Source organism: Urocitellus parryii, chromosome 9, assembly GCF_045843805.1.
Source record: "Urocitellus parryii isolate mUroPar1 chromosome 9, mUroPar1.hap1, whole genome shotgun sequence".
Lineage (NCBI taxonomy): Eukaryota > Metazoa > Chordata > Mammalia > Rodentia > Sciuridae > Urocitellus > Urocitellus parryii.
Window position 1 is genome coordinate 14,249,226 of NC_135539.1, and position 17,384 is coordinate 14,266,609.

Consider the following 17,384-nt stretch of genomic DNA (forward strand, 5'->3'; position numbering starts at 1 on the left):
CTTTCCATCTCACGTGTCTGACCAGGCTACTTGGAATGGTACAGCAATTCCAGCTATCTGTGCATTCTGATTTTTTCCCTCACTGTAAAAAGTCAGGTTTCTTCAGAAAAAAAAAAAATAGCTATTAAGTTACCTACTGCAAAAGCTAGACCCTAGCTCTTCTTCATGGTTTCTACTTCCTCAGTGGCAAGATTTGGAGAACAAGGGTGTGCTTAATCTCTTGGGTCACCAGGATGATCTGCTGATCTCAGAAGTCAGATTCCTCAATCAGAATTTGGTGCCATAAAGGAACTAAAATGGAAGTTTTCTGAAATATGTTTATTGGTTCTCAGAAACTTCCCGCATTAAGAAGAAAAAAAATTGAAGACCCTGAGTCAGGACATTTGTTTTAGTGAAGAGGATCCTGGCCAGATACATTAAGACTCAAATAGCTATATGTCTGCTCAGCTGTGAAGTGACCAATAGAATACCCTGAAAGAAGCCACTTAGAGCCAAAGAGCCACGTGAAAGGGTTAGTGAAGACTCACTACATCAAGAATTCGATCTTTTATCTCCCTCGGGATTCCCTTCCAGCTGGCCTTGGGGAGAAACAAGTGATTGAAATTTCTTGGCAGTGTTGTGTAGTTGGAGCTAGACATCTCTTCCAGGAGTCTGTATCAACACAGCCAAGTGCTTAGGGAGGCAGCATGTGGCAAATGCATGGGTTCAAGAACCAGACAAACCTCGACTGGAAACCTGGTCTGCAAGTATGAAAAACCTGGATGATCTCAAGCAACTTACTAAACTCCCCTTAACCTCCAGAGGGAGAGTCAGTCATGCCCAGCCTACAGGATCAAGTCTGAGGCCTGGGCACAAATCTTGGTACCCAGTAGGTGTGCAACAAATATGGTTCTCTCATCTCTCCTTTCTTCCTGAAGCTTTAGTTCATCTGCATGGGCTAGTCAGGAAGCAGCTGGGTCCTAGTTCTACCACTGACTGACTGTGGAACTCTGTCTATAAAATAGATAATAGCCACCACCTAAGATCATTGCAGGACATATGCATTTTAAATCTATCAAGAGCCTTAGCAAATAAGAGTATTTCAAGCCCCTAAGGGGCATTGATGGTAGCCCTGTAGATAGACTAGGAAAGAAGTGATCGAAATAAAAAATAATTATGAGAGAACTTAAGTCATATGACCAAAAGTCTAGGTAGAAGAATTCCACTGCCTGTGTTTTAATTCTACTTTAGTGGCTCTGATCTGGGGAACACCACCTACCTTTTCCATATCATGGTTTCTGTGGCCATAAAGTAAGCCCTACCATATAGGGCTGCTGTGAAATATCTGGCTCAGCTCTGTGATCATTGTCATCACCACCACCACCACAATCATCATCATCATCTAATGTCTCTCAAGAATAAAATGGCTTTTAGTAGAGAATAAAATGGCTTTTACTTTGTGCTTTGAGATAAATGCCATCAGTTATCCAGCTGACACAGCGAGGCTACCCCTCGGTTTATCCAGTGCTTCTGGGGCATGTCTGTTGGGAGCTCAATGGAGAGGACGTAGTTGGTGGAGTGGCCCGTGGTGGAGAGGGTACCTCTCCGAGCACTTGTTTTGTAGACTGGACACACGTAAATGTTCTGATGCAGAAATGTTGAACTCTCCCCTGGTTTTAGCCAAATGATGGGCAATGGGTCATAAAGGATTTTGGGGAAAGACTCTGCAATCTGCATCTCTATCCTGTCCCAACGGGCACCTTCTAAGTAAAGTCCTTTTATGTAGGCCCCATCTTCTGGGTTCCTCTCCATGGTTGTTTCTTGTGCCGTTACCTGGAAGAGTGGAAAGCTGTGAGTACCATAACCTGCCATTTTCCTATATGAGGTAGCAATAAGAACAACCTGGCTGTAATCCCTGCATCTGCCAGGAAGCACACTGAAGGACAACAGGGCTTCTGTGATACTTCTGCCAGCTTTATGGGAGCCAGGTCTGATCCTGGTTAGGCTTGCGGTCCTTGTATATTCTAAGCATAGAGAATGTGCTCAAGGAGGAGTCAGAAGGCCACATTAACTGTAGCTTAGTAACCTTCCACAATCCTTTCCCTTTTTGGACATGAATCTAGGAAGTGAAGGGTTAGCATCTGACTCAGAGGCAGGCTTGTAAAAAAGTTCTGGGATGGGGGTGGATAAATGAATTTACAGTTTTTTGTCAGTTTTTGTGGTGTACAGACTCCCACCATGGTTGGCTTCAGGCTACTAACTAAGCTGGCTCACAGAATCCCAGAGAATGTAGTAACTGGCTCTGGTAAATTAGTATGAATGAGCTCCAACATACCACTGTTTAGATTAAGAAGTGGTAAACTCAAATTCTTTCAGGTAAATAGAAAATGGTCCAAGTATAGGATAATAGGGAGTGGTGGGGATTACAGTGAACCAGAGAACACAAGCTCCATTTAATATTCTATTTTTTTTTCATTATGAATGGAATGTTTTCCCCCACCATTTTTTTTTTTTTTTTTTGGTACTGGGGATTGAAGCCAGGACCACTCAACCACTGAGCTACATACAGTCCCAGCCTTTGAGACAGTGTCTTGCTAAGTTGATGATGCTAGCCTTACACTTGTGATCATCCTGCATCAGCCTCCCAATTTGCTGAGATTACAGGCCTGCACCACCAAGCCTGGCTTTTTTTCCCCATTTCTAAGGAAGAAAATAGGGTATTAACATTCCCAAGGGTATTAACATTTCTCCAAATAAAGAGTCCACCATGTTGAACAGGCTGCATGGAAGGATGCTTTCATATTTCTTGGCACCATGGTGACAGAAGTTTTCTCAGAAAAGATTCCTTTTTATACACACAGAGACAAAGCCCTGGGAGTCCCCCATTTCGTAGAGAATAGCTTTTGGAGTTACTGTAAGTCATGCTAAGCATTTCATTTGCTTCTCAGAGGCATTTGGGCCTTAACACGCCCAATGTTTGGATTTACAAGGAAATTAGGCAATGTTGCTTTCTCTGGCTGGTCGCTTGAGAGGTCCTCACCCAGAGTGCCCTTACCTCAAACTCAAATCCAATGTGGTCAATAGGGATGGTGTATTTCCGGGCATAATTCTGAGAAACACCAGTCAAAAAAGACTGTGTGAAGTAGAATCCAGAAATCCAAAAGACCACAGGGGGCCCCTTGTCAATCCATTCCTGTAAAATCAACAACACATCAAAGATAGTTCCAAGGCAGAGAACGGCGAATGAGTCCCACAAAGAAATATTCTAATTCTCATTTTCCTTAAATTGTCGGTCCTCGGTTTAATTTATATTTTCTCACTTTTGAAACGAAGATACAAAGAAATATGTTGGAAACATATGTTTGTTTGTTTGTTTTTTTAAAGAAAAGCACAGGTGCAAGCTGCTGTTAGGGACACAATACAGAGTGATGGGGAGCTTAGCCGGGGTATGTGTCTTGTCTGACTAAGCAAAAGTCGCTCAGCTCCTGTGACAGTTGTCAGGTATGAACACAGGCACGTTGTTTCAGGTCTTCTGTCTTTTGTAGGACAAACATCTATATTTTTTTTTCTAGCAGTGGAATCTGAACTCAGAGTCTCTCATATGCTACCACAGAGCTACACCCTGCAGCCCCTACATTTGAGTTCTTATGTGAAAAATTCCAAGTTCACATGCTAACTCAAAAATTTTAAATGACCAGGTAGCTAAAACAAGTGTATCCATTAGCCAAATCTGTCCCATGAGCCACCAGTTGATATTTATTCTAGTCCCTGTTCCTGCTTCCAGATCTGGAAAGAACATTTCTGGTTGCTCAGCCTGGGGTATTGCATGGCTGCCTGCCCTACTCCCCTACCTCTGAGCTGCTATTTCAGAATGTCCTGTCCACCTGAACAAGCATGCCAGGTACCCAGTTACTCTGACTCCCAGGTACCTGAAAGAAGGCCAGGCGGGCCAGCAAGTCAGCCACGTAGCCCCCCAAGGGCTTCAGTGATGGGTAGGACTTGGCAGCCCACATGGCTGGCACTTTACCCACGAGCATGCTATTAAATACTTCCTCCAGCTCCGAGGACATCAGGACCTGCCCTTTGATGGCTCGGCCAAGATCAATGAGGCTTCTGCGAACCACTTTGGTCAGTCTGTAAGAACAAAAGATATGGCTGAGCCTGGGTTTCCAGTGGTTCCATTCTAGCCAACTTCACTAATTCCAGCCTTCTTGCCTTTAAAAAGTCAATGAACATACAATCCTTAATTGATGGAAAAAAATAGACCTCCCATGACATCACCACCTAAAGATAACTTCAATATACATCTTTTAAGATTTTTTTCTATATAATCACAAATCATTTTTAATGGGTTCCTCCCATATCACCTTGTTTTTTTTGGGGGGGCTACTGGGGATTGAACTCAGGGGTACTCAACCATTGAGCCCCATCCTCAGCCCTATTTTGTATTTTATTTAGAGACAGGGTCTCATTGAGTTGCTTAGGGCCTCACTTTTTGCTGGGCCTGGCTTTGAACTTGAGATCTTCCTGCCTCCGCCTCCTGAGCTGCTGGGATTACAGGCATGCACCACCGTGTCCAGCCTCATATCACCTTTTTGTAATCTTTTCTTAGAGAAATATTTTCAATTCAGTAAAATAAGAGACCTAAATTGTCCTTTCTTTTGACTACAAAGTGTTCCATTTTATTTATTCCCCTATCATTATTATTTCTAGACTATTGTCATTGTAAACAACATTGCAAGGAAAATCCCTGCATATCCATCTTTGTGCAAAATTCTAATTATTTTCTTAGTAAAAGAATTTTGGGGTCAAAGGGTGCATGCAGTTTCAGGGCTTTAGATCCTCAGTGCCAATGTCGTTTTTTTTATAGATTATGAGGTACACACTTGAGAAAAAGCAAGTGAAGGGCAATCTGCAAATACCAAATCACCTGCCTCTCTTTCTGGTCTCTGTGTTCTGAGGCTCAGCCCAACCCACTGAAAATTCAGCTGAGGATGCCAAAGAATCCACCACTGGAAGGAACCTGTCATGTTCAAAGATTCATCCAATCTCAACCCAATGGGCAAAAGAATGATCAAATGTCAAAAAGGGCCTTTTGTCTGTGCGGCCACTGAGCATTATGTTAAGAGGAATCAAAGGTTCAGACACTTGGTGCTTGGGTAGGCTGAGGGGTCAAGGAGCACAACTACCACCTGATGGGTCACACCACGGATCACTGTATCCTTCAAGGCCTATTCTAATAACTGTGAACTCTGCCAGTTTAGAAGTTTTAGTGCTTAAGAACACTTGTGCCAGAAGACAAGATAATGGCCCCCTGGGCTGGAAGCTGATCTGTCACCTCATAGTTTGGATTTCCCATGCCACTGGGAGAGCAGGCAAAAACAGGTAGTGAGGTGGAATGGTAGAGTATTGCTGAAGGTGAAGACTGCTGTGACCCTGTCCTCTTGCACACAATGGCCAGTGGAAAAGTCTGGTGATGGCCCCTGCAATCACCAAGAACCAGCTCCAGTGGCCTTAGGGGAGAATGGGTAGTTGCAGAGGAGGGAAGCCATCAGACCTGATTGGGCCAACGAAGACTGCAGCCTACTGCGCCTAAGCATCTGACTCACAGCAGAAGTGCTGATCATATTCCTCCTGGGTATATATCCCATACCTTGCTTGGTCCCCTATGTGGCCAACTGCCTATTGACTCTAGAGACTAACCCTAAGATTATAGAACCAGGAAGTTCTCAGATGACATTTCTGCAGGACCCTAGTCCTCTAGAGCCAAGGCTGTCTCTAAAACTGAGCTATGGCCCTGTGTGGCAAAATGGAGATAGCAACACAGAGTGTGGAACAAGAAGGACCTTGGAGGTACAGGTGATGAGTTTTAGCCCACATAGTTCTGAGTTGGTTGAGACTTATATCAAACACTAGCATGTCTGAGCCTCAGTTTCCTTTTCTGGCCTACATGGTCTTTGATAACCCTTTTGCTTTGAATGTTTAGAAGTCAAATTGAGATGACTCACTGGGATTTGTACTAGAGTAGCTAGAAGAAAAATGAGATGGGACTAGAAAAGGACAGAGACCTTTGGCCTCATGGCCAGCCCATAATACCCCAACTTTGTAGAAGAGGCAATGGGATTTTACTTACCCTGATTTTGCAATATTGGTTGAGTGCACTGGCTCTGAAATCAGACAACCTGGGTTCAAATTCAGTTCTGACATGGAATGCCTGTGTGATCTTGGGTAAGCTACTTAACCCTTTTGAATTTCAATCTTATGTTACAATGGCCATTAGTAAAGAAGGGCTCCAGTGACCTTATGGGAGACTGAGTAGTAGAGGAGGGTGGCCATCATTGTCAGAATGCACAAGTGAGGGCTACAGACCATCATGCCAAGGTGCATTTTCTCATCTGTAAAATACTGGTACAGGATTAGTAACTGCACATTCCAAAGATTATGTGTGACTTGAATGGGGACCACGCATAGTGCTTGGAACCATGTCAGGCACCAGGGGCTCAAAAACATAGCTCTGATGATTGCTTTTACTATTAGCCTGTGCTTGGTTTCAGTTTGAACTTGACTATAGATGTCACATGAATGAGTGGGAGAGAATAAATGGGAGTGATTTAACCCTAGGCCAAAGCACACTGGGGATGGTCCTATGGGTGGGGCAACCATGTTTATATAGCAGCCCCTTATTGAGTGTCAATCTCAGCTGCTGCTCATTAGATCCTACTTCATGCTCCAACTCCCAGGATCCGACAAGACCCTCTGACCCACCTGTTGAATCTGATGAGCTCCTGCCTCAGGACAGTGTTCATGGATTCCTCATAGACCACAGGGTACAACTTCACCACCTCTTCCAGGTCGAAGTCTTTAGGAAGCTTGGAGAGTATGTCCTGGGCCAGTTCCTCAACCACTTCCTTAAAGTGCAGAGAACAGAGGTGTGGATGAGAAAGATCTGCTGACTGTGGCTTTATCAGCTTAAAATTGACGTAATGAGCATTTTTCCTTTTTAAATATATTCTATCCAACCTTCCTGGAAACTCCCCTTTAGAAACCAATTCTGCCTTTGGGGGTAAGGTGGGCACTCATTATCCCATTAGACTCGAAATGATACACACCACGCCTTTGCCTAAAAAGTGAAAATGCTGAACCATGAGCTGTTTGTTCTCATACCTCGAGTAAGGGCCTGAAGACCAGGCAGGGAATTCCTGCTCAGCCAGGTCACCTCCCACAACAATGAACACTCAAAAAACACCCTGGTCTTTAAGGTCACCCCTGGGTGAGAATTTCCCACAGCACTCTCAGCCAGCTCCTAAGGACCAGCTGGTGCAGATGGACTGTTTCTCAATCCCAGTGACACTTGGGAAGGCAGAAAGTCATTACTCAGCATTGAGAAACAAAAGCCCAGGGCTTAGCCAAGTAGGGAAGGGGAGAGGCTTGGAAGACCAAAGAGAAGTTAAAGCCTGGATGTGGAAGAGCTGCAGTTCTGCCATCCCCTGGGTCTGGGAGGCTGGAATGTGACTTCTTTCCCTCTTCTTACTACAGGGACTCACCACCTCTATGTTGGGCCACATCAACAAGGCTGGTTTGCCCTCATGCCAATGACCACTTATGGCACCACAAACCCCATCACAAAACCCAATGAGTGAGGTTCCCCGCTGAGAGGGGCTGAACATGTGGCAGTTTGGAAGGCAGAGAAGGGAAGGGCAGAGCGGGAGAGAAAGAGAATGGAGGTGGCTCCAGTTCTAGACCTGGTTCTGTCTCTGATTTTGCAAAGGACCTGGAGCCGGACACTTCCTCTCTCAGGGTTCACTTACAGAGTGGGTGAGTACTTCACAAAGTACCCAGGATGATTTTAGGTGTGTTCATGACATTAAATAATGTTGAATTACATGATTATAAAAATCATTCCCTTTTCAAATTTTAATCATCTTTCCCTTTTCATTCCTCTCAAGTAGAAAGCCTTGGATTGGTGCTAATTTAGCAATTCAGGAACTCTTGCTCATCTTCCCTGTTTTAACGAGAAGTCAGAAAGGGCTCAGCTCCAGGGCTTTGGGCATCCATAGCATCTGGGAAGAACTTAACTGTCGAGCTTCCATACCTACCTTCCTCCCTTTCCCCTTCCCCCGCCCCTTCCCTTCTTCTCTTCCTCCTCCTCTTCTCTCCTCTCCCTTCCTTCCATGTGGATGATAACTTTAAAGAAATTATACGAGGTTTCCACTCATGGTTCTGATGTACAGTTTTTCAAATAAATGTTTTTAAGCAAAAGAAAATTAGGTTTAAAATATTACATAAACTGTGGATAGGTGATACATAGATACAGAAAAAAATCATGAAGGTTATATAGGAATAGTTGACGTTTTGGAAAACCTGATCCTCTTTCAGCTCTGTATTTAAGGATCTTCCACAGTAAGAGCAGAGCACACCCCCTCCCTCAGGGGTCTGCCAAGTCCCTCTTTTTATGTCTTCTTGGTCAACAGCCTGGGAGACTGAATCACGTCTCCTCCTGAGCAGTTACCTGAGGGGACTTTCCACTCCCTCCTGACTGTCTAGGGAGGGTCAACAGCACCCCTTGAAAGAGCTGATTGGTTTCCTGATTGTCCTTGGTGATGTCCGCGTTATCATGGAGGCCAAATACTTCCGGGTAGGCTGTGATGGGGAGGGTCCTGATATAGTTGATGTAGGACTGGAAAAGAAATCTTGAGTTGACAAAAACACAGTCTCATGAATGACTCAGGGCTTGGCTGGGCCAACTGGAACAGGAGTCTCACTGTGTCAGGAATTTGCCCCCCAACCCAAGGCTGGGGAAATACATCATAAGCTCTTCTTCATTCAGTTTTCTGGTACAAGTATGAAAGCACATGGGCAAAGAAGAGCTTCCCTCTAAACCCCAAATTCCTCTCTGTTCCCCATGTAGTCCTGATTTTAAAGTTATAGAGCACAGGCTTCAGAGCCTAGCTATAGCTTACACTAACTGTGCAACTGTAGTCCATTATCTGAATCCCAAATTTCCTTATTTGTAAATAGGAAGACAAATGGTTATATAAAGGAAGGCAGCTTGGGCATATGACAGGCAATTGATAGAAGTACTCCTCTTCATCCTTCATCCAGATATCTTGTTCTCATCTTACCTATTTCATTCTCCTGTCCCCACCCTTTACCACCTTCTGAACCTTGTTTATAAGCAGCAATTAACAGCAGGTTCACAACCAAAGCTTCATCTTCTCATCCTTCTCTTCCCCTCACCAAAGTATGGCAGACGGATGCCATACTTTGAAGGACCTTGTCTACCAAATACCTAGCATTTGTTAAACAGTGACAATATCTTTCTTGAAAGCATCTGGAATATTGGAAACAGCTTATGGATCCAAGGCCACGGCTGTTGCCTGGTCATAATATGGAGACTACTGAGTCCCTCTGGGGAAAGAGGTGGGTCATTCTTACCTGGTAGGGGCCATGGGGAGGGATGTAGTAAGTCTTTCCAGGAGCAAGGAAATAATGGTCCTCCTCAACTTCCTTACAGTAGAACGTGGACAGTAGGGACAGCAGGAGACGTCTGTCTTTGTCATCTGTCACTCTACCTCCATAATTACATTCCCCTGGGAAAACCAACAGGTGAAGAAGTTGAGCCCAGGGAAGATCATCATGAGCTTGGTCATTAAACAGAGGATCTTACTGGCCAAGAAACCCTATTGGAAACAGGGTGGCCCCAAGGACACAGTGCAGCTGATGCCATGTTCAGCTCGGGATGAGAAGGCCATTTTGGTACTATGGTTGCTACAAAAACAATAAAAATTAAAAATTAAAAATTTCTTAGAAAATAAAGACAAAAATAAAATACAATCAGCAAAAATTCCACCAAAGATAGCTATTAATGAGGCATCTTTCAAACTCCCCCCCCTACATATCTGTATACATCTATGTGAAAGGCATTACAAAAATTGGGCTTAGTACAAGGAATTTGGAGTGAGACAGTCTATGTCTCTAACACATAACAATAGTTTCCTGTTGACAAAAAGTAGAGATAAAAAGAATCAGGTGATTCTTTGGAGGGGACATCAAATCCAGTTCACCAACCCCAAGATGCATTTTCTAGTTTGCCTAGATACCATAGTGCTGAAGTATGTGGTGTCACCTGGTATTTGGTAGTTGGGGTTAAAAAACTAGGTCAAAAGGAGAAGACATGTATGCATACAAGGGCACCCTGGAGGGTGGGCTCATTCTCAAGTTCAACTGTTTTAGGAAAAGATAGGTTTGCAGATAGGAGAGACTTCGGATTCTCTTGGCCCTGACTTGGAGGGGTGTAGTGTGTAGATAGTGGGGTCTGGGTGGCTAGTTAAGGGAGATGTGAGGGACAGGAGGAAGCCCATACAGAAGCTGTTTTACCTTAAGCCAACTAATCTAGCTGTCTGCAGCTCTGTTGATGTCTCCAGGCCTACAGCAAGGTCAGTTTGAACATGGCAGCTTGTTTCAGTGCTGAGTAGGTTTACAACACACTTGAACTACAGCAACAAAGGGAGAGTGGTTTTCTTCCTGATGAAATCAGTGTGGCAGTGTTCAAGGGTAACCAGAGTTGTGACACGAGGTCCCACCACCTCTTCCTCATTGTGAATTTTCTTCAGGGGACACCCCTGCAGGATCATTTTATGTTTATGAAGGAATGTTCATTACTTTATATCTACATACCTGTCTTCTTTTTTTAGCAAGAGCAAAAGTTCTGAGAGAGGCCAAGATGGACCTTAGATATCTTCTAAATTGTCCCTGTTGCAGGGATGTATACCAGATTAAGAATGGGTGACTTTGGCCCCTCTGACTTGACCACCTTTCTAGAAAAGACCTGACTCTGGTTGGTGTTGGTGGAGAACTCTAATGATCACTTACATCTGGTTCTTATTTCTGGGTCCCTAAGAGTAGAGTAGGGCCAAGTGACGCATTCTCATACATTTAATTGCCAGTGTGAGCCCTTCAGTGCTATCTCTGTTGAAGTATTTGTCAAGATGGTAGCAATAAAAATCAGTGGAGTATATAAATTACCTATAAATAGGTAATTATAATGAGCAGAAACCATTGTCGATTTGCACTGGTCATGTAGAGTGGGCAAGAAATGGACCTTTGATGTCTTTGCCTTTGAGCTTTGGGGATTGTTGCCTCAACCCAAGTGGCCTATCCTGAGTGACATTATTGGAAGTGGACTACCCTCAAGCTGGCTGGCATAGGCAGGGCAGGTTGGTTTGTACCCTGCATGTGGACCTCCACTAAGACCGCATTCTAGGACAATAGTGCACTTATTCTATGGTCTGATGGAACTGTTGGTCCATGCCATGCTTTTATGTGGCACAGAATGATGGAAACATGATCAACTTTGAAGAAGTTCTTCTGTCAAACTAAGATCTGCTGTACTTGTGCCACTTGTGTCACATGGGGGTTTGTTTTAGGGGACACTGTACTGGTTAAGGTCAGCATGGCCTTCTATGACTGAACATAATCTCATATAGGTTTTTCAGACTCGGCACTAGTAGCGTGTTGGATTAGTGAGTTCTGTGTTTATGGGGAGGGCTGTGCTCTGTGTTGCAGAATGTTTAGCAGCATCCCTGGCCACCACCCAGAAGATGCCAGTAGCACTCTCTCTTTAGTTGTGACAATCAAAACATGTCCAGATGCTGCCAAGTGTCTCCGAGAGGAAAAGCTGACTATAGTTCAGAACAACTGCTCTAAAGCCTGTCCCCACTCAGCTGTAAAATGGGGTTACTGACGTGAAGTTTGTAAGATTGTTGTGAATACTCAAAGTGTGTAAAGTGCGTGTCACTGCTTGGGGAAAAACCAGACAAACTTAACACATGGACCTGAAGGGGAATTGTGTGTGATCTTGAGATGCCCAAGTCTTCCTATAAAGCTGAATTTTGATGTGTGGCCATAGTATTTCACCTCTATTTTATCTCCTATATCTGGGATTACATTGCATATTCCTTGAAAGTAGCCACCAACTTTTCTTATGCCTCTGCGTTCTTCTGTATCATATACTAGTATATATTGGGTGCCTAGTAAAAGGTTGCTGAGGCTGAGCAGATTACAAATTACATCTGTAATCCCAGTGCTCATGAGGCTGAGGTAGGAGGATCACTGGTTCAAAGCCAGCCTCAGTGGCAGCCAGATGCTAAACATCTCAGTGAGACCCTGTGTCTCTAAATAAAATATAAAATCAGGTTGGGGATGTAACTCAGTGGTTGAGCACCCCTGAGCTCAATCCCTGGTACTGATGAATGGCTTTAATACAAGCTATCTAGGAGGGTGCCCACCTCAGGACTCCTCTGCAGGAAAAGCTTTCCTTCTTCTCATTCCCCTTTCTTCTGCTGCTTGTCAAATTCCTGCTCATCCCTTGAAACCCAACTCTTAAAACTTTCAGAAAAATTTCCACGATTACCACCTCCAGTCCCCTGAGATTTAATCAAATTGGGATGCTTTTCTGCCTTACAAATGTTTTTCTTACAGAACTTATCACTGTATTATCATTAATTTGTTTATAATTTCTACCTTTGTAGCTTGTAGATTGGCCATAGAGATTTTTCTGGTTCCTGTTTTTTACTATATCGAGAATGATGACCAACATTAGGAAGAGTTCAATGCTGGTCGAATGAATGAATGAGGGAGGGGTTGAATAAGTCAATGGAGACAGGAGCAAAAGGGAAAGAGGGTAAATATGGTTCTGGAGGTTTACAGCAGCAGAGCCCCTCCCATAAATACCTGTCAGGTAGGTCAGAGCTTCAAATGGCACCTCCTTATAGTCATTGAGAAACATCTGGATCTGCCGCATACTAATCCTGAGGTCAGATTCGTTGAATTCATAAGGAATATTCCAACCTGCAAGAGGCAGAGAAGAATTAGAGGCTTCAGTGCTGAGAGCTCTTAATTTCCACTCAGAGACTGAGCCAGTGGAGTTAAGCATCATTAGGGATCAACAGCCTTTTCGGCCCTATGAATATCCAGCCCTGGGCCAACTATTAGCCTTGACATTTATTGCCAACGTGGGAGCCATTCTGCCAGAGAAAACATCCATTCTAAAATCAATTTCCTTATGGGTCTCCCTCTTTGTTAAGGAAGATGTTAACATCCTGGGATTTGTGGAATGAGAATTATTCAGCCTGGCTGCGGTAATTCACAGAGCTCCAAAAATAACACCAAAATGTAGCTGAAAGCAGTAGCGATGACTTCACAGCAGAATGAAATTGGCTTTGAAATGTCCCTTCCTTGAGCTTCTGGGAGAACTGGATGGTCGACCTTAAAGAAACTGCCACTTGCATTTCCAAGGGTCAATGATAACACCCACTGGGACTAGACGATGACATAAATGTATGCACAGGGCCTGGTGTATGCCAGCAGGGTGTGGTGGGCCCTGTGCCTAACCAAAGAGTTTAATTTCCTTCTAAAAATTCACATTTAAATTAAAACATAACAAGATAATAAAATTCATGTGCCGGCAAACAAAGCACATTGGGGCAGTTGGTTCTGAGCCAAACTGTTGCATGGATTTCTAGAGGCCTGGCATGGAAAAGAGGTGGTGGGAGAAGGTAATGGCTGACATGAGATGCAAAGGGAGCTTCCTTCACCCTCCACCCTCCCTAGAAGAGTCATGTGCCATGTGGAGCTAACTGGGGCTGGCCAGAGTGCAGGGGTTGAAGAATAGGAAGTGGATGCTCTGAGAAAATCACCATTAGGACAATTTGTCTCCTTATCTAACCCAAAAGGACTGTGGGGAATACCCTGTAGTAGGTCATTTCATGGCTAGTGAATAGAGTCAAAGGCAAGCCATGGATGAGAGAAAGGTAATTCAACTTGAAATTCAACTTGAACACCACGACAAGGGATTTGTATATAGCAGTTTGACAATCTGCTCTAACAAGATTACTTATTACTTGTAAGTTACGCCAAAGGTAGTTTACATTGATAAACACATTTATTAATAGTTTTCAGGAAGAATCATAGAGAAATGTCCCTGGTGAATCCCTGTCTCTCATTGTCATGCACATGTAAAGAAAGCTATCTAAAATGTTATAAGTCACCTGGTGACAACTTCCTGGAGAATGGTCGTTGTGCCTAAGATAGACAAACACAGGCCCAAATGAAGAGCCTACCTCCTGTTATCACATTACTTCAGTAGGTATTGGCTTCTGATTTGGAGCATGACCTTTTCCCTCACATTGACATTAATGCGGTTATTGGATTGCCAGGTTTAGCAAAAATATAGGACACTGAGTTAAATTTTAATTTCAGATAAATAACAAATAAGAAAAGAGCATAAATACATCCAAATTATTGCACAGAAGAGACACGGTTTTTCTGGTCATCTGAGTGCAAAGCTGAACACCACCTGTAAGTACACCTTCATCTGCCTGTGACCCTTCCCCCGGGCAACCCAGATGCACTGCCATGGCTCACCTAGGGGTCCAAAGTTCCTCCTCTCTTGAACGATGGCATGGAAGAAGCAAAGGCCAAACAACAGCTTTTGCCACATGACTGGCTTGGTACAGCTTTGGAAGAATGTGGGGTCTGAGATGGGGTCATTGAGGTAGGAGCGCAAAAGGTTGGCCCGAAGCCCTTTTGGGGGCTCGTTGGTCATTTTGATCCCATTCTGGAGAATGCTAACTGGAAACTTCTCTGATGGATAGCTGGTTAACCAGAGTCTGGAAAAACAATGGATTCAACTACTGAGAGCAGTACAATAAGTTATACTGAACAAAAGAGCAAACGATAACAGCTATCATTTATTAGCACCTCTAGATGCCCAGCACATGTGAGAATTTATATGTGTCCTTTGAACCCCTTCAACCCTCACAGCCACCCAATGAGAGATATTTACCATCCTGTTATCAGTGAGGAAACAGAAGCATGGAGCAGTCAGGTGGTCTTTCAAGGACACACTGCTTAGAAGTAGCTGCTGTGCGCCTGGGACTCTCTGACCCCGAAGCCTCTGCTCTTAAACCCCTTAATTGGACTTTTTTTTTTTTTTTTGGTACTGGGGATTGAACTCAGGGGCACTTGACCACTGAGCCCCATCCCCAGCCCTATTTTGTATTTTATTTAGAGACAGGGTCTCACTGAGTTGCTTAGCGCCTGGCTTTGGCTGAGGCTGGCTTAGAATTCATGATGCTCCTGCCGCAGCCTCCCAAGTTGCTGGGATTACAGGCGTGTGCCACCATACCCGGCCTTTACTTGGACTCTTTGAGCATCAGTTTTAGATTAAAGTACTATACAAGGCACCCTCAAATCTACTCTATTACCTGTTTTTGTGTGGCTTTTTTTTTCTTTTCTTTTTTTGTACCAGGGATTGAACTCAGGGGCACTCTGTCACTGAGCCATATCCTCAGTTATATTTTGTATTTTATTTAGAGACAGGGTCTCACTGAGTTGTTTAATGCCTTGCTTTTGCTTAGGCTGGCTTTGAATTTGCGATCCTCCTGCCTCAGCCTCCCCAGCTGCTGGGATTACAGGCATGCGCCACTTTGCCTGGCTCTATCACCTGTTTTTGTAAATGAAGTTTCACTGGGACATGGCTAAGCCCCTTCACCTACATCTTGTCTATACCTGCTTTTACCCTACAACTTCAGAGATTTATAGTTGCAACAGAGACAATATGGCCTGCAAAGCCTAAATAATTTATTGTTTCACTCTTCAGAGGAAAAGTGTGCTGACCCCAATCAAATAGGAAATGGTATTTAAAAGGGGCCCTGAAACTATGGGAAAGTTTTTTCTTTAAAATGCAATTTTTAAATTTATGTCCACAAAAAGTGGGAATATATGTAAACATGTTTGGAAGAAAACAGAATTTGTAATTTTTCTACTTGTAGGTTAACATTTGGATACATTGCTCTCCAGGCTTTGATTAATCTGGTTTTCCTATCCAAGCTCAAATCACCCATACACCACGGCATCCTGTTTTTTATTTGTTTGTTTGCTAGACAATATAGAGATTGCCAACAGGTGGGTTGCAGATGGGTGGTCTTTAGAGATACAGGTCATAGGCTGAGCAACCATGTGAATGAGGGGAGCTGGGATGTGGTTAGGCTTGGTGGACAGCTGGCAGTGGTCAAGGCACAGGGCTGGGAGATTTGGGGAGGGGTCCTAAACAATGGTTTAAGTCCCAACTTCAGTCGACAGAGGGGCAATGTCTGGCTCACACCATTTACATTCAACAGTGCTGTAACATAGTTTTGAAGTCGTTTCCCACTTTTCACAAACTAGGGCTTTCTTTTAAAATTTTAGATCTGCAATTTCTTTTTTAAATAATCAGAAAACCTACTACTACCACAAGAAGCCTGTATTCCTGCATTAGAACAATTAGTATTAAGCAGTAACACCTCAACAAGATTAATTTTTTCTTCATCAAATGTCATCAATGGCCCACGAATCCACACACCATCCCAAACCATATAACGTTCATGAAACCAATGGACTTCCCTTCCTTTGGAAGCTTTCATGACTGTAGTAAATCAACAGTGGGTTTAATGTGACTTTGTAAACAAGCACCACTTCCCTATTTTCAGGCAGACATGAGCAAAATGAAAGCAACCAGCAAGCGGGGTTGCCCAAAACAGGGGGTCAGCAAACTTCTCCCTCAGAGGACAGAAGAGTAAATATTTCAGATCTTGTGGGCTCACCCGGTGTCTGTCTCAACTACTCATAGCACAAAAGCAAACCCAGACACTATATGACTAACTGGGGGTGTTTTTCAATAAGACTTTATTTATGCCCACTGAAATTTGAACTTCACGTAATTTTCATGTGTCATGAAAGATCATTCTTTAGGCTCCCCCCCCAACCTGTTTAAAAATTAGATTGCAGGTCATATCAAAAACAGGCAGCAGGCTGGTTTTAGCCCACAGGCACATTCCCTAGCCTAGAATCTAAAAAAGAGACTCTCTGAACATTTTGAATTGGTTCTATTCTTCATCCCATGAATAGAAAAACTGAAGTTCAGACTTGCTGGGCTTTAAAGTTCACAAAAACCAAATCGCTGTTTCCAACGTTGATTAAAATTCCATGAAGCCCCCAAAATAGAGGATAGAGGAATGGCAAATTGTGCCTAGACCACAGGTAGCATGTTTTTTAGATCAATAATATTCAAAATAAAATCAGTCTTGATGGCATTTAATCTAACTTCCTAGACACTTCCCCAAATAACTTCTTATAACAACTTCTTATAACATACACCTCAGAGTCATTGGCTAACCTCTCAGTATTCCCTAATATTCCCTATTTGCTTTTACAAACGCTGTCCCTTAGGACTGGAATCTCCTTCCTGGAAAACTCCTACTCATCTTTCAAAAACCAGGCAATCATCTGTCCTCCAGACCTTCCCCCGCTGTCTTGGCCCTCTTTTGTGTTCCGTGGTTCTTGATCAACTATTGTATGGTCTCCAC

The 17,384-nt window shown here is 43.6% G+C and overlaps 1 protein-coding gene across 1 annotated transcript in view; it reads right to left on the bottom strand.

Annotated features, from left to right (window-relative positions):
- Positions 1-1,458: 1,458 nt before the first annotated feature.
- Dnah3 (dynein axonemal heavy chain 3) overlaps positions 1,459-17,384 on the bottom strand; it is a 155,250-nt gene continuing 139,324 nt past the window's right edge. The window contains exons 54-61 of the mRNA XM_077802616.1: positions 14,404-14,648; positions 12,712-12,828; positions 9,415-9,569; positions 8,489-8,656; positions 6,745-6,887; positions 3,909-4,113; positions 3,035-3,172; positions 1,459-1,812 (exon numbers count right to left, since the gene is read on the bottom strand). Of these exons, the coding sequence (XP_077658742.1) occupies positions 1,459-1,812; positions 3,035-3,172; positions 3,909-4,113; positions 6,745-6,887; positions 8,489-8,656; positions 9,415-9,569; positions 12,712-12,828; positions 14,404-14,648 (1,525 nt within the window). The remainder of the gene's footprint in view (positions 1,813-3,034; positions 3,173-3,908; positions 4,114-6,744; positions 6,888-8,488; positions 8,657-9,414; positions 9,570-12,711; positions 12,829-14,403; positions 14,649-17,384) is intronic.